The following is a 13,653-nucleotide window of genomic DNA, read 5'->3' on the forward strand; positions in this document are numbered from 1 at the left end:
GTGGGCCCTTGAGCAAGGCCCTTAACCTGCAATTGCTCCGTCCTGGCTATGACGTTAATCTGTATCCAGCCCGCCATGTCGGCCCTTGGGGGGGTTGGTGGTAGAATTGGCACTCCACCCACCATAAAATACCTCCCACTGTCCCATTCCATCTGAACTAGCGTGGTGCTGAGGTGTCACCCGTTGCATGGCTGCACTCGAGTCCTATTCTGGGATCCTGAGGTGGTTTGTCATGTGGTGGGTGAGCAACACGCTGAATCAGCACCCGCTCCTAACCTCTTCATGCAGAACAACAAAAAATATTATATGATATAATGGAATCAGTGCTGTACAACGTCCATGTAAAAAAGAAAAAGAAATCTCACGTTACTCACGTCACATAGTCCACTTGTCTGATATCCACTTGTATGCTGAAAATGTGCAAAACCGCACGTGTTTTTTTTTTGCTAAAATGGCTCTTTTTAATGTAACCTTTTAACTGCACATAACATGACTGGATGTAAATGTCGTAGGAGCTGATTTGTTCTCTCCTGTGTTCGACTCAGGATCTCATCTGTATACTTTGGAGGTGGCACACCAAGTCTGGCTAAGCCCGCCACCATAGCTAAGCTTTTGGAAACGTTTAGCAAATGTGCTCAGCTGCCGGATGATACGGAGGTGACGCTGGAGGTGAATCCCACATCTGCCGGAGCTTCAAAACTGGCTGAGTTTCGATCTGCGGGAGTAAACCGTTTTTCTCTTGGCATTCAGGTGAGATTCAGCCCCTCTTAAAATATTACTAAAGGGAACTCGTATCCATAAATTAGGAATTCCGAGCAAACTTTTGAATGTTGCTTTTTCCATAAATCTGTTACTAGATGACATTTATTTATCTAGCTGATGCTTTAAGCCAAAGTGGCCAGTGGAACAGGTCTGGTTAGAGTAATTATTTACACATTTCTACAATTGGAGTGCTGATAACTTAAAAGAATGGTGCACCCAGGGTAAAAAAAATTCAAAATTATGTTAGTGCTTTGAGGAATGCCTGTGGGTCAGAGGAACAACATAGTGTTATGTAGAATAGGGTGACTTGAGGACAGGCTTGGGAACCAAACTTGTGTCATTCTAGTAGCCTCCTTCTAACGTCTCAATGGGTGCTTAGGAAAACACAAGACCCTTATTGTTTAAATTTTTAACAATATTTATGTTTGCTGTGATCTTCTATATAAACGTCTATGCGTGGAAGTGTGTGTGTCTGTCTGTCCGGCCCAGAAGTGTGAGGCTACAGCATGAAGCTCAAAGAGCTGGCAAGGCGGCCCCAAGTTAACGAATCGGAAGAAGAAAGAAGTGCGAGGCTACAGCATGAAGCTGAAAGAAAGCGACTCTGTCACCAAAGTGAAACTGCTGAGGAAAGACAAACGCATTTAGCCGCTGATACACAAGTGAGGCAAGCACATCAGCAAAATTAAAGCTCTGAGGAAAGAGAACCTCGCTTAGCTGCTGATAGACAAGGGGGACGAGCACATCGGCAAAACGAAACCTCTAAGGAGTGAGAAACTCGCATAGCCGCTGATAGACAAGCGAGGCGAGTACATCGGCAAAACAAAACCTCTGAGGAGAGAGAAACTCGCTTAGCTACTGATAGACAAGCGAGGCGAATACATCAGCAAAACAAAACCTCTGAGGAGAGAGAAACTCGCTTAGCCGCTGATAGACAAGGGGGGCGAGCACATCGGCAAAACGAAACTTCTGAGGAGAGAGAAACTCACTTAGCCGCTGATAGACAAGGGGGGCGAGCACATCAGCAAAATGAAACCTCTGAGGAGAGAGAAACTCGCTTAGCCGCTGATACACTAGCGAGGAGAGCACATCTGCAAAACGAAACCTCTGAGGAAAGAGAAACTCGCTTAGCCGCTGATAGACAAGCGAGGTGAGCACATCGGCAAAACAAAACCTCTGAGGAGAGAGAAACTCGCTTAGCCGCTGATACACAAGCGAGGCGAACACATCGGTAAAACGAAACCTCTGAGGAGAGAGAACCTTGCTTAGCCGCTGATACACAAGGGGGGCAAGCACATCGGCAAAATGAAACCTCTGAGGAAAGAGAAACTCGCTTAGCCGCTGATAGACAAGCGAGGTGAGCACATCGGCAAAACAAAACCTCTGAGGAGAGAGAAACTCGCTTAGCCGCTGATACACAAGCGAGGCGAACACATCAGTAAAACGAAACCTCTGAGGAGAGAGAAACTCGCTTAGCTGCTGATAAACAAGCGAGGCGAGTACGTCCACAAAACAAAACTGCCGACTCTGCATTTCAATTTTTTTTCTGACGATTTCAATAGTTTCTAGGAGCCCGGGCTTTTAACAGCATGGGCTTACACGGCTAATGTTCTATATTGTCTTCACAAACAATTAAGCACATAATGCCCAGGTAACTTTGTTTACAATAATTTTTCTTGGTGACCAACGACTGGAAATAATTTATAAACTGTAATGTGCATTATAAGAAAGCTTAGTTCCAAGCATAATAAACATAATAACCTGTAATATTATTTGACTGTATAAATATTAACATATATACAAAGGGCAACAAAGTAATGACTTGTTTGTAACAGATACTAAGATGCCAGCAAATAAGCTGATTGAAAATATGTAAGATAGATTAGTGCTGCTGTCCAAAAATAAAGAAAAAAACTATTTGATCTTACTGTTTTAAAATCGTGTTCACTTAGTAAGCCTGAAGGTTTGCTGTCTTTTTTGTGATCAAATTTGTATTAAAATAAAATCTTCTTTATAAAAAATAAATCTTCACCTTTTGGCTGCTCCCATTAGGGGTTGCCACAGCGGATCATCTTCTTCCATATCATCCTGTCTTCTGCATCTTGCTCTGTCACACCCATCACCTGCATGTCCTTCTCTCTGCACATCCATAAACCTTCTCTTAGGTCTTCCCCTGTTCCCCTTCCCTGGCAGCTCTATCCTTAGCACCCTTCTCCCAATATACCCAGCATCTCTCCTCTGCACATGTCCAAACCAACACAATCTTGCCTCTCTGACTTTGTCTCCAAACCATCCCACTTGAGCTGACCCTCTAATGACCTCATTCTTAATCCTGTACATCCTCGTCACTCCCGAAGCAAATCTTAACATCTTTAACTCTGCCACCTCCACCTCCATCTCCTGCTAACAATAGCCAGAGGTCAAATAAATACAGAGCCAAAAACAAAGGCAACACCAGAATAAAATACTAGAAAAGACTCTCTGACAAACCTTTAAAGTAAATGTCATTTGAACAACACCAGCAGGCCTAAAGAGCCAATTCAGAGGCAGGCGAGTCTGTATCACAGTATTATTATGACATGTGCATTCTTACAAAATGGTGGGCTGGGGTTATTAGTCAGTGGATTTCTCATCATTTTCTGTAATGACATTTTAAAGACCTGATAGCATCACCGTAATGATTTCCTATACCACTATCTTAGTAACACTTCATTTCTCTACGTACCTGGCCTCTTTTTGTGATCTTTTGTTCATTTATGTTGTTGTGATAATGAAACATTTCTGCTACACAATAGTTTAGCCTTATGTCATTGAATTTTTGACCTTTTCAGACTCTAAATGATCAAGACCTTGTAACCTTAGGAAGAGATCACAATTCCCGGGATTCATTACGGACGTTACAAGAAGCCAAAGAGCTATGTCCGGGACGCACGTCAGTGGATGTGATTTTTGGCCGTCCAGGCCAAAGCACAGACTTGTGGGAGAGGGAGCTGGAGGAGCTGCTGGTGGCCTGTGATGATCATGTATCCTTGTATCAGTTGACTTTGGAGAGAGGAACGGCTCTTTTTAAACAGGTGCACTCTGGGAAACTAGACATGCCTACAGAAGAGCAAACGGCTATTATGTATGAGACGGCAAGGGAGATTCTTAAACAGCATGGCTTCCAGCAGTATGAGGTCTCCAATTTTGCCAGAAATGTAAGTGTTTCGTTGCATGAGTTTAATCAGCCATATTTAAAGTCCCTCTATTATTTGTTTGTTCAGGTGACAACATAATAATTTTAATCAGTGTCCTTGATTCAGGCCACGGTTCCTTTAAAAATGACTGCAGCCGTGTCCTCTTAATAACTGAACATACTGATCTGATCTCTTTTTACACTCCACAGTTCACACCCACTCATTTACAGACACACACACACTTGTGTAGGTGGTGCTCTCATGAAAATGTGAAGAGCTTCTTTTATTAGGATGAGCCCCGTGACTCAACACACAAGACGGGGGGAGATGTTATGAATCGACACCTGGGGTTTAACATGGTGGGGGGGGGGGGTGGTCAATGACTTTACATGTGTGTGCTAAAAATAATGGAGCAGGATTTCAAAAGAGAATCTACTTCACGTTCTGCTCTTCAAGCTGTACCAAGAGGAGGGTTGTATCTCTAACATGGCTTTAAATGGACGTGTTTGTGGCTTTGAAGCAAAATATATTTTACATACAGTAGATACATTCTCAGTTCTACTTAAGCCTATTCAGGATTATGGGTGACCAGAGCCTATCCAGTCATCACAAGGTATAGTGTTATACAATGTAAGCGAAAATCATGATAACCTTTAAGTCATTGTTTCAACACACCGTATTGAAAACATCAGACCAGTGGGCAATTATTCTGGTCTTTAATGATTTTTATTTCTGCTACCCTAGTACTCAGTATTTTACTATTTACAATGTGTACTAAGAAGATTAGCCAATAAAAGGTGTCATTTTGCTTGACTTTTCTCTACATTCATAATGGCTAACATGGTACAACACCCTAGTACTACAATGTGTACTAATTAACTGATTATATATATATATATGGGTGGCACGGTGGCGCAGTGGTAGCGCTGCTGCCTTGCAGTAAGATTTGGGTTCGCTTCCCGGGTCCTCCCTGCGTGGAGTTTGCATGTTCTCCCCGTGTCTGCGTGGGTTTCCTCCCACAGTCCAAAGACATGCAGGTTAGGTGTATTGGCGATCCTAAATTGTCCCTGGTGTGTGCTTGTGGTGTGGGTGTGGTGCGGTGGGCTGGCGCCTTGGCCGGGGTTTCTTTCCTGCCTTGCGCCCTGTGTTGGCTGTGTGGCTGGGATTGTCTCCAGCAGACCCCCGTGACCTTGTAGTTAGGATATAGTGGGTTGGATAATGGATGGAACTATATATATATATATAATTGTGACAGTTTGAGGCTTGGTCATCCTCTTGAACCCTCAGATCAGACGTCAGACACCAGATAAAAATCCAATTATTATTTATTTTATAATAATAATGTGCACCAAGCACCCTTCTCTCCACAATACTCATAAACAAATCAATAACCAATACAATAATCAATCCTCCACTCCCAGACGCGTTGCCACCCTTCCTCTCAGCTCAGTGTACTGGGCTTTCCCATGGTCCTTTATACCCCCTGACCCTGAAGTGGTTCCTGTTCCACAACCCACTAGTCCTTATTACTTCCGGGCCAGGGTAAACAGTCCTTTTCTTCAACCCGGAAGCACGCCGTTTCTTCCTGTCATGGGATTATGATGCACTTCCGGGTTATAGGGCATGTAAGAGTCCACGAGCTGTCGGGTGAGCTCCTCCTGGCGGCCTGGGGGTGAGGGCCAGAATATGTAGCCGGCCATCTATCACTATATATATATATAATATATATATATATATTGTGAAAGCCACGGGGACATACAGCTCCCCAAACCTGAACACAGACAGGCTCAGAGACACACAAGTGCAAAATAAAATAACACTCTCTTTATTTCTTCGTGGAGCAGCTCTATTTTCCGCTCCCCACTTCAGAGCACAGTACACAGTTTATAAGCACAACACTATTGCTCGGTCCCTTTCTTTCTTTCTTTCTTTCTTTCTTTCTTTCTTTCTTTCTTTCTTTCTTTCTTTCTTTCTTTCTTTCTTTCTTTCTTTCTTTCTTTCTTTCTTTCTTTCTTTCTTTCTTTCTTTCTCCTTTGCCACCTCCACTCCTCCCCACACAAGCTTTGTCCTCCACCTCCCGACTCTGGCTTCTTGAACGGAGTGAGGTGGCTTCCTTTATAGTACACCCGGAAGTCGTCCAGGTGCACCCGAATCCTTTTCTGGCAGCACTTTCAAGCTTATTAAAAGGGCACAAGGCTGAAAACAAGCCCAGAAGGAGCACGGGGCTGTCATAGCGCTTACTGACAGTGGGCTCATTTACATTCACTAATCAGTGTCTTTAGATTTGGGGTGAAACCAACGTCTGCATTTGATCATGGAAACAGCATTCAAACTCTGCACACAAGATTAACCCAGCGGAAAACTGCCATGGTTTTCGGGCTTTACAAAGAAACCGTGCCATCCTCTGTATCACCATTCCACTCTGTATAAACTCATGAGTTTAATAAATATGTTTAATTTCATACATGTGTTTAATGCTGGCCCCGGCTTTACACACAAAGTGCCAATATGCTCATGTATTAATCAGGTCTGAGAACAAAAAATCCCCAGCTTCTCCACTTCAGGATCTACTAAATGTCCTAGATTTTTAGTGCAGAAGACGTGTCAGTCCTTTCGTTTTTGGAAGTTGCTTCAGTCTCATCAATTTCAAAGTAGGTGTCATATAATACTGGCTTAAAGAAACTGTTTATTTTTCAAAATTATAGCAACAAATTCTGCTGCAAATATTTATGGCTTTTTCCGTAAACATTTTACGATTTATGAGTTTACCAGTTGGCTAAATGTGTTCAAATAAATCTTTGGAAACTGGACAGTCATTTTATTGAGAGCACTTACTCAAACGGAAGATGTGAAACCGCAGAATGAATTACATAAGTAGATATTTAATATAAATTGACGTAAATGAGGGACATAAATAGAATTAATTTGACAAGTATGCTGCAGATTCCATGCCATACACAGCTTTGGACAGGAACACAGTTAGTCAGTCATTGTCCAACCCACTATATCTCAACACAGGGTCATGGGGGTCTGCTGGAGCCAATCCCAGTCAGCACAGGGCACAAGGCAGGAACGAACCCTGGGCAGGGTGCCAGCCCACCACAGGGCACACACACCAAGCACACACTAGGGACAATTTAGAATCGCCAATGCACCTAACCTGCATGTCTTTGGACTGTGGGAGGAAACCCACGCAGACACGGGGAAAACATGCAAACTCCACGCAGGGAGGACCCAGGATGCGAACCCGGGTCTCCTAACTGCGAGGCAGCAGCACCACCACTGCGCCACCGTGCTGCCCTTCTTGTTTGCTACTCCAGGAAATGTTTAAGTGAGTTTCGCATTTTGCAATTGCAAGGTTGTCTGCAAAGTGGATTTTAGTGCCACTTTTAGTAAACTCTTTGTGGATCCAAACTTGTCCATTTCACTCCTCGCTAGATATGACAGTATGAATGCATAGCGATGATAATTTGAGACATTAATTCAAAGTATCCGGATACTGAAAACCTTGGCAAACTGAAGAGCCTCCCTAAAGCCAATGTCACATTAGTTGTAGTTGTGGCATATGTCAGACTTACTGACTGCCGTTGTTGATCTTGTCGCTCGGTCGTGTCAGTTTGCGACTGAAAATCGCTGGGCATGTCAAATTCCCTGACTGTGTGCCAGCCTTATAACACAGTCCGCTTTTTGTGACGTGCTACCTGATGTAGCTGTTGCTGTGTAAAGGGTTAATAGGTACAGAGGTTTCAGCTGTAGGCTTGATTTCTCTTTTTATTCCCTTCTGGTATGTAAAACACGAGACATCAGACAGATGAGCTTCTGTCCTGTTTTGTGAAGTCCAAAAAACGCCTGCATTCCTTATTCTTATTTGCTGCGTTATATGAACTGATGAGCATTCATTGGTTGTCAGCTCTCATGCACACAGAGCCCACCCCTACGATCTAAAGATAAACGCATTTTATCGGAGCGGGTCACAGACCAGTTGGAGTGGATTGAAGGGCATGTCTGGCTATGCGTCTGCCCTACATGGGAACGCGCCCCCAACTGCCGACTCACTAAGATTAAGTAAGTGAAGGCTTTGACTGAAAATGGCGGGAATAACCTTGTAATGTGGCATGGCCTTAAATCAACAGTTACGTTCCCATTAAAATTCTCATACGCATCTCCAGATTCAGAAAAATGATCCTAAGTGGTTGGAAAAATCTCAAACTGTTACACTGTGGAATGAAGAGAATTGTCTGTCATGCTTGCTTCTTCTTCTTCTTCTTCTTGGCTGGCTGTCTCAAGTTAGTTTTGTAGAAGCCTTTTAACTCTTTAACAAACCCCTCTATAAAATCTGGTATATTTTTTTGCTGTTTGTGTGGATTTTCTGACCAGTATAGAAAATGATCATCAAAAAGCCTCCACCTCCGGTTTCCTCTCACAGTCCAAAGACATGCAGGTTAGGTGCATTGGCGTTCCTAAATTGTCCCTAGTGTGTGCTTGGTGTGTGGGTGTGCGCCCTGCGGTGGGCTGGCGCCCTGCCCGGGGTTTGTTTCCTGCCTTGCGCCCTGTGTTGGCCGGGATTGGCTCCAGCAGACCCCCGTGACCCTGTAGTTAGGATACAGCGGGTTGGATAATGGATTGATGGATGGATGGATGGAAAAAGCCTCTAGTGAGAGAGGCAGAGAGGGGAAGATGGAAGGAGTTGATGGATGTCATTTATGATTTCTCATTTATGATTTTTTTTCTCCTAGGATGCTGTCAGTAACCATAACTTGATGTACTGGAGAGGCAGGCAGTATATTGGAATTGGACCAGGTGATGAAGTTTCTTTGTTTTTTATTTCTTATTTGTTAATTTGTGTTGTTTTCCGTTACTTGCTGTAAAAGTCATTAGGAATGTTCTGCATCAGGGGTACATTGGGTTTGTGACTTGCGTATTTCTCAGGCTGCTGCCTAATGCTCAGCAGCAGCTCACAACCCCGTATTAGAATGAGCGTGTTCGCAAGGTGGAAAGACAAATATTCATTGCAGGTTAAAGATGATTGACTTTAGCACATGTCCGTTAACATTATCTACTGTCACAAATAGCATGATGAGACATGAAAAGGTTTGGGGCAGCCACCCGTATATTACAGTATATCCTGGCCGCAGAGAGGTAAATGGTCAAGAGTTGTTTACTCATGCGAGTCCAAAGCAGAACTGAAATGCTGCCTTAAGATGGAAGCTTTTAAAGACAAGTGGAGGAAGTGATGTCATCGGCGGCGCCGGATTTCCCGAGAATGGTCTGTAAGGGATTGAGAGACACAACTAATGCACCTCGCCATGCCCGAATTACTGTTATTCAGGTCCTAATCACACGTGTGTGACACTACCTAATATCTGGAGCTCATTTTTAATGTCTTAGGAGCTCATGGAAGGTTCCGTCCAAGCACTGAAGGCGGGGCACAGAGGGAAGCTCGTGTGCAGACACTTGAACCGGATGTGTGGATGATGGAGGTAAAGAACTCCGGCCATGGAACCAGGAAGAGAGTTCGTCTGACGCAGCTTGACGTGTGAGTTCTCGGTTCTTTGCTGTGATTAAATCCGTTGCCTTTTAGCTTCACTGTGTACTTCATTGTTAAGCCTTATGTTAAACAGCCACAGAGTGAATCTTCTCTACTGGCTGCCGTTTTGTCTTATGATTTGCGCTCTTTAAAATAATAAATTGTAATTTATGTCCTGAAATGCAGCGTACAGCACGTCTTCAATTACCACATTAGGAGAACCTGTGCCTTCAGTTCTGAGTGATGATTAAAATTGAAACTGCAGTCTATCTAAGCTTTACAATATTTGATTTTGCAGATCAAATGCTGGACTCTGTCCTTAATTAAATGGGCTATCATTTTTTTTGTGTGTGTGGATCCTGAGCTAAATATAATGACTGTTGACTTTACAATCAATAGCTGGAGAGTAATATCCTGGTAAGTGACCTTGGCTGAGCTGTAAGATGTTATGGTAGGCTCTCCTAACACACGATAAACATGACCACCTCGGGATGTGTTTATAGTTTATGTTTGACTGAGATGGCTGAACTTTTCTAAATTGTGCTTCTAATGCTTTCTCTTATTTTTTATTTTTTAATATGGACTCTTAAGTCTAGAGGAAGCCTTGGCAATGGGTATGAGAATGACTCGAGGAATCACCCATGAGGTAATTCTCCTGTTGCTTTTTTCCTCTCTCTAACTCTTAATACCATTTAATATACAGTACACCAAATTTGGGCAAGAAGTCATATGCTTCATAGCATCATTAATTTAAATTATTGTCAATGTGTGGGGTCCTATAAAATGTGCTGCTGGGAACATCAAACACAGCAAAAGCCATATGGACATGTATTGCATGAGGGTAAATCCATAATTATCCTGTGATCATTTTGTTTGGGTTGGCGGTGCACACATGGTGCGTCTGTGCTCACAGGGGTGACGTTTCCACCTTGATCAGACAGTTTGTCTTGCTACTTTTTATTTATATGGAAAATGTATTTTATTTTTATGTGAGAATATAGGGGGCAGCAGAGTGGTGCAGTGGTAGCACTGCTGCCTCACAGTAAGGCCGGGTTTATACTTCATGCGACAGACACATGCTCCAGCAGACGCTCCTGCTACACAAGCATTTTACGGTTTATACCCGCAAGCGTACTTTACGTAAATCTGGAGGAATCCAGCAGGTGGCAGTGCGAAATATCATCACGGTGAGAACAGGTTCGGCTTCACTGTGTTGTGAATTGCCTGGAGCAGCCATTAAATTCTCATGACACCTTACCGCAATATCTCTGAAAAGGATGTTTAATGATTAAATCCATCAATCCAGGGATGTGTCCATTCCAGCAAGCATTGGGCATGAGGCAGAAACAATCCTTAGACGGGGCATCAGCTCATCGCTAGGTGAATACAAGCACTCACGTACACGCTGGCGTCATTTTAGTGTCACCAAATCTGCATATCTTTGGAAGGAAACCGGAGCACACGGTGGAAACCCAGCTGGAAAACATGTCAGCTCCAGGCAGGGAGTACCAGCTGACGTGACTCCCTGCCAGACAGCAGTGCTAACACTCCGTCACCGTGTCTCCCCCATGTGTGTAATTATTAACAGTACTCATTACTTAAACAAAATGAATGATTTATCTGTAAAATGTAACATACATACTGTAATGCATTTCATCATGAAAGAGATATCAAGTATAAATCTAAGGATTAAAGATGTGCAGGGAGTTGGAATATCATACATTTAATGTGTTCTGTGTGCTGATCTGTTGCTGTCAGGTGAGGAGGAAGTCCCAGAAAAAAAAAAGACGGCACAGAAGATGGTATGTGAGACTTTTAAAATGCATCGTGTCATTACGATGGGGAATATGCGACGCTTGAATATAAAAGCACCACAAATACATCTGTATGTCGTTCTTTTGCTTCACCACATCGAACCATTCATCAGACATCGAAGCGTGCACACCAATCCCGTAGGATCCGCATAGCGGCTTTCTGTCACAAGTACAGTGGAACCTCGGGTCACGAACGTCTCTGAACACGTACAAATCGGGTTACGGCCAAAAATTTTGCCAAACTTTTGCATCTGTTCACGACCACACACTTGGGTGACAAACAAGCCAGTTTCCCTTCTGGTTCGTACACGCCGATGATTTCCACACGTGTTCAGTCTCTCCCTGTGCATTCGCTGTGAAACATTTAGTTTACTATTACACTGTGCATTCTATGGTATAATTAACTATTTTTGTGCTTAAAAATCTTTAAAAAAATATATTTACATTCAGCTCGTATGGTCTGGAACGGATTAATTGTATTTACATACAATCCTATTGGGGGAAAATTGCTTCGGGTCACAACCAAATCGGGTTGCGAACAGAGTTTTGGAATGAATTACAGTCGTGAACCGAGGATCCATTGTAGATAGTAAACAGAGACTCTGACGTCACATTCCGAAATTTATCACACTGCCCCCCCTAACCCAATCCCTTTGTCCACCCCCCCCCCCCCCCCCCCCCCTTCTCTGGGAATGCAACTCGCGCACGTGTCTCAAGAAGAGTTGATGAACCTGCTTAGAGGACGCGTCAAATGAACGCTGGGAATACGTGGCAACCATGATGCGTGAGCGTCCGAGTTCTGAGCATGAAGTATAAACGAGCCCTAAAGAGAGTAGGGTTTCCATCCCAGGTGCCCTCTGTTTGGGATTAGTTTCAGTACAGGTAGGCCATATTGCCAGACATTATGAACTCCTTTTGATCTTTTGTTTTGGCTTTTGTATCTCAATCTCTTTGTCTTTACAGTTTTGACCTCTGCCTGCCTTTTGATCACATTTTTCATCTCCTGGTCCAAATTTATCACTCACATTTATTCAGATAGTTATATAGGGTAGCATGTTGGCACATTGTCTCATCCTGCCAGTCTTGTGTGTTGCCCTGTGTGGGGTTTGCTCATTTCTCTCCATGTCTATGTCTGTGGTTTTTTCCTCCCACCGCACAAAGATGTGCAGAGTTTATTAGCTGCCAATTCTGATTTGGCCCCAAGTGTGTGTATGTGGGCACCGACCTGGACAGGCACTTCATCCAAGGTTGGTTCCTGCCCTTTTTCTGATGTGACTAATGGATTGATTAGCGTCGACAGTAATGAACGCTTTATGTCTGTTTGCTTAGCACTGGAAGAAATGTTGTGCAAGTTGGGGTCTCCAGGATGTTTTCATGCAGTCTCCGGAGATTCAGAGTTTAGTCCAACAGGGTTTGCTTATAATGGACAACAGGTATGAAAATTGTGAATCCCAATAAAAACTCATTGACATCCACTGTTAGTTCATGTTTACTGAAGCCGAGAGAGGATATGCACTGTAGTGAAGATAACGGAATGATTTGCTGGAGATCTCGAGATAACAAAATGTTTCTCAAAGATAACCAGAGGGCCTAACATTTAGCTTATTGGATCTCATATGATGACTGGACTGAGGGTCACTAGAGAGCTCGTGTATGAATTACAATCATGTTTGGACCCAGTGGGCATTCTGCACAGAAGGTGCAGGAGACACCGTAGAAGGAGACCAAATTACAGTTGGCACATGGACAGCTGTGGTAAAGTCACACCCTTTGACGTTGAAGTAAATGGATTCATCCCTGGCTCCTGATATCATTTCATCTGCAAGTGAGCAAACTTCACTAACTGTCTAAAGTTGTTACAGTGGTTGGGGGGATTGCCCAAAAACAATCGAATTGGATCTCGTGCTACCAGTCATTGCAATCTGATACTAAGCAATGCAAAGCAGACATGCGGCAAGTCAACTAACATGAATGTACCCCTAGAAAAATCGCAAGATGCAAACAGGCTTACGTTTGAGAAAGAGAGCATGCCCGGCAGAGTAAAAGTTAAAGCTAGTAAAAATAAGTAGATAGATGAATTAATAAGTGAATAAAGATAAGAGGAGAATAAGAAAAGGGGAGAGAATCTGCTTCCTCGGTGCTTTAAAAGCTTATTCTAAAATGTTATTGATCAGATCCTGCCAGGTTTTGAAAAAGTTCTGCACAGATCCTCTAAGTGAGAATTTGATTTTTTCTAGTTTCAAATAATATAAAACATCAGTTACCCGCTGACTTAGAATAGGAGAGATAGGAGTCCTCCAGATGAGCAAGATAAGTCTACGTGCCAATAGTGTAGTGAAGGCCATTACAGTTTGGTTGTCCTTCTCCACTGTGAGCC

General features: G+C 43.3%; 2 protein-coding genes across 4 annotated transcripts in view; one reads left to right on the forward strand and one right to left on the reverse strand.

Moving 5' to 3' along the window:
* Window positions 1-13,653, forward strand: part of rsad1 (radical S-adenosyl methionine domain containing 1) — a 31,616-nt gene that overhangs the window by 12,983 nt on the left and 4,980 nt on the right. The window contains exons 3-8 of one of the 3 annotated variants that reach the window (XM_051918945.1): window positions 546-750; window positions 3,591-3,956; window positions 8,672-8,735; window positions 9,324-9,471; window positions 10,054-10,108; window positions 12,606-12,709. In XM_051918945.1, coding sequence (XP_051774905.1) covers window positions 546-750; window positions 3,591-3,956; window positions 8,672-8,735; window positions 9,324-9,471; window positions 10,054-10,108; window positions 12,606-12,709 — 942 coding nt within the window. The remainder of the gene's footprint in view (window positions 1-545; window positions 751-3,590; window positions 3,957-8,671; window positions 8,736-9,323; window positions 9,472-10,053; window positions 10,109-12,605; window positions 12,710-13,653) is intronic. The other 2 variants (XM_051918947.1, XM_051918946.1) reach the window with 2 other exon arrangements.
* Window positions 1,489-2,318, reverse strand: LOC127525872 (uncharacterized). The gene is made up of 2 exons (XM_051918953.1): window positions 1,658-2,318; window positions 1,489-1,588 (listed from the first exon to the last, which is right to left on the reverse strand). The coding sequence occupies exons 1-2, from the start codon at window positions 2,290-2,292 to the stop codon at window positions 1,522-1,524; spliced, it is 702 nt and encodes a 233-aa protein (XP_051774913.1). The 5' UTR covers window positions 2,293-2,318; the 3' UTR covers window positions 1,489-1,521.

Source organism: Erpetoichthys calabaricus, chromosome 14 (genome assembly GCF_900747795.2).
Source record: "Erpetoichthys calabaricus chromosome 14, fErpCal1.3, whole genome shotgun sequence".
Classification (NCBI taxonomy): Eukaryota; Metazoa; Chordata; class Cladistia; order Polypteriformes; family Polypteridae; genus Erpetoichthys; species Erpetoichthys calabaricus.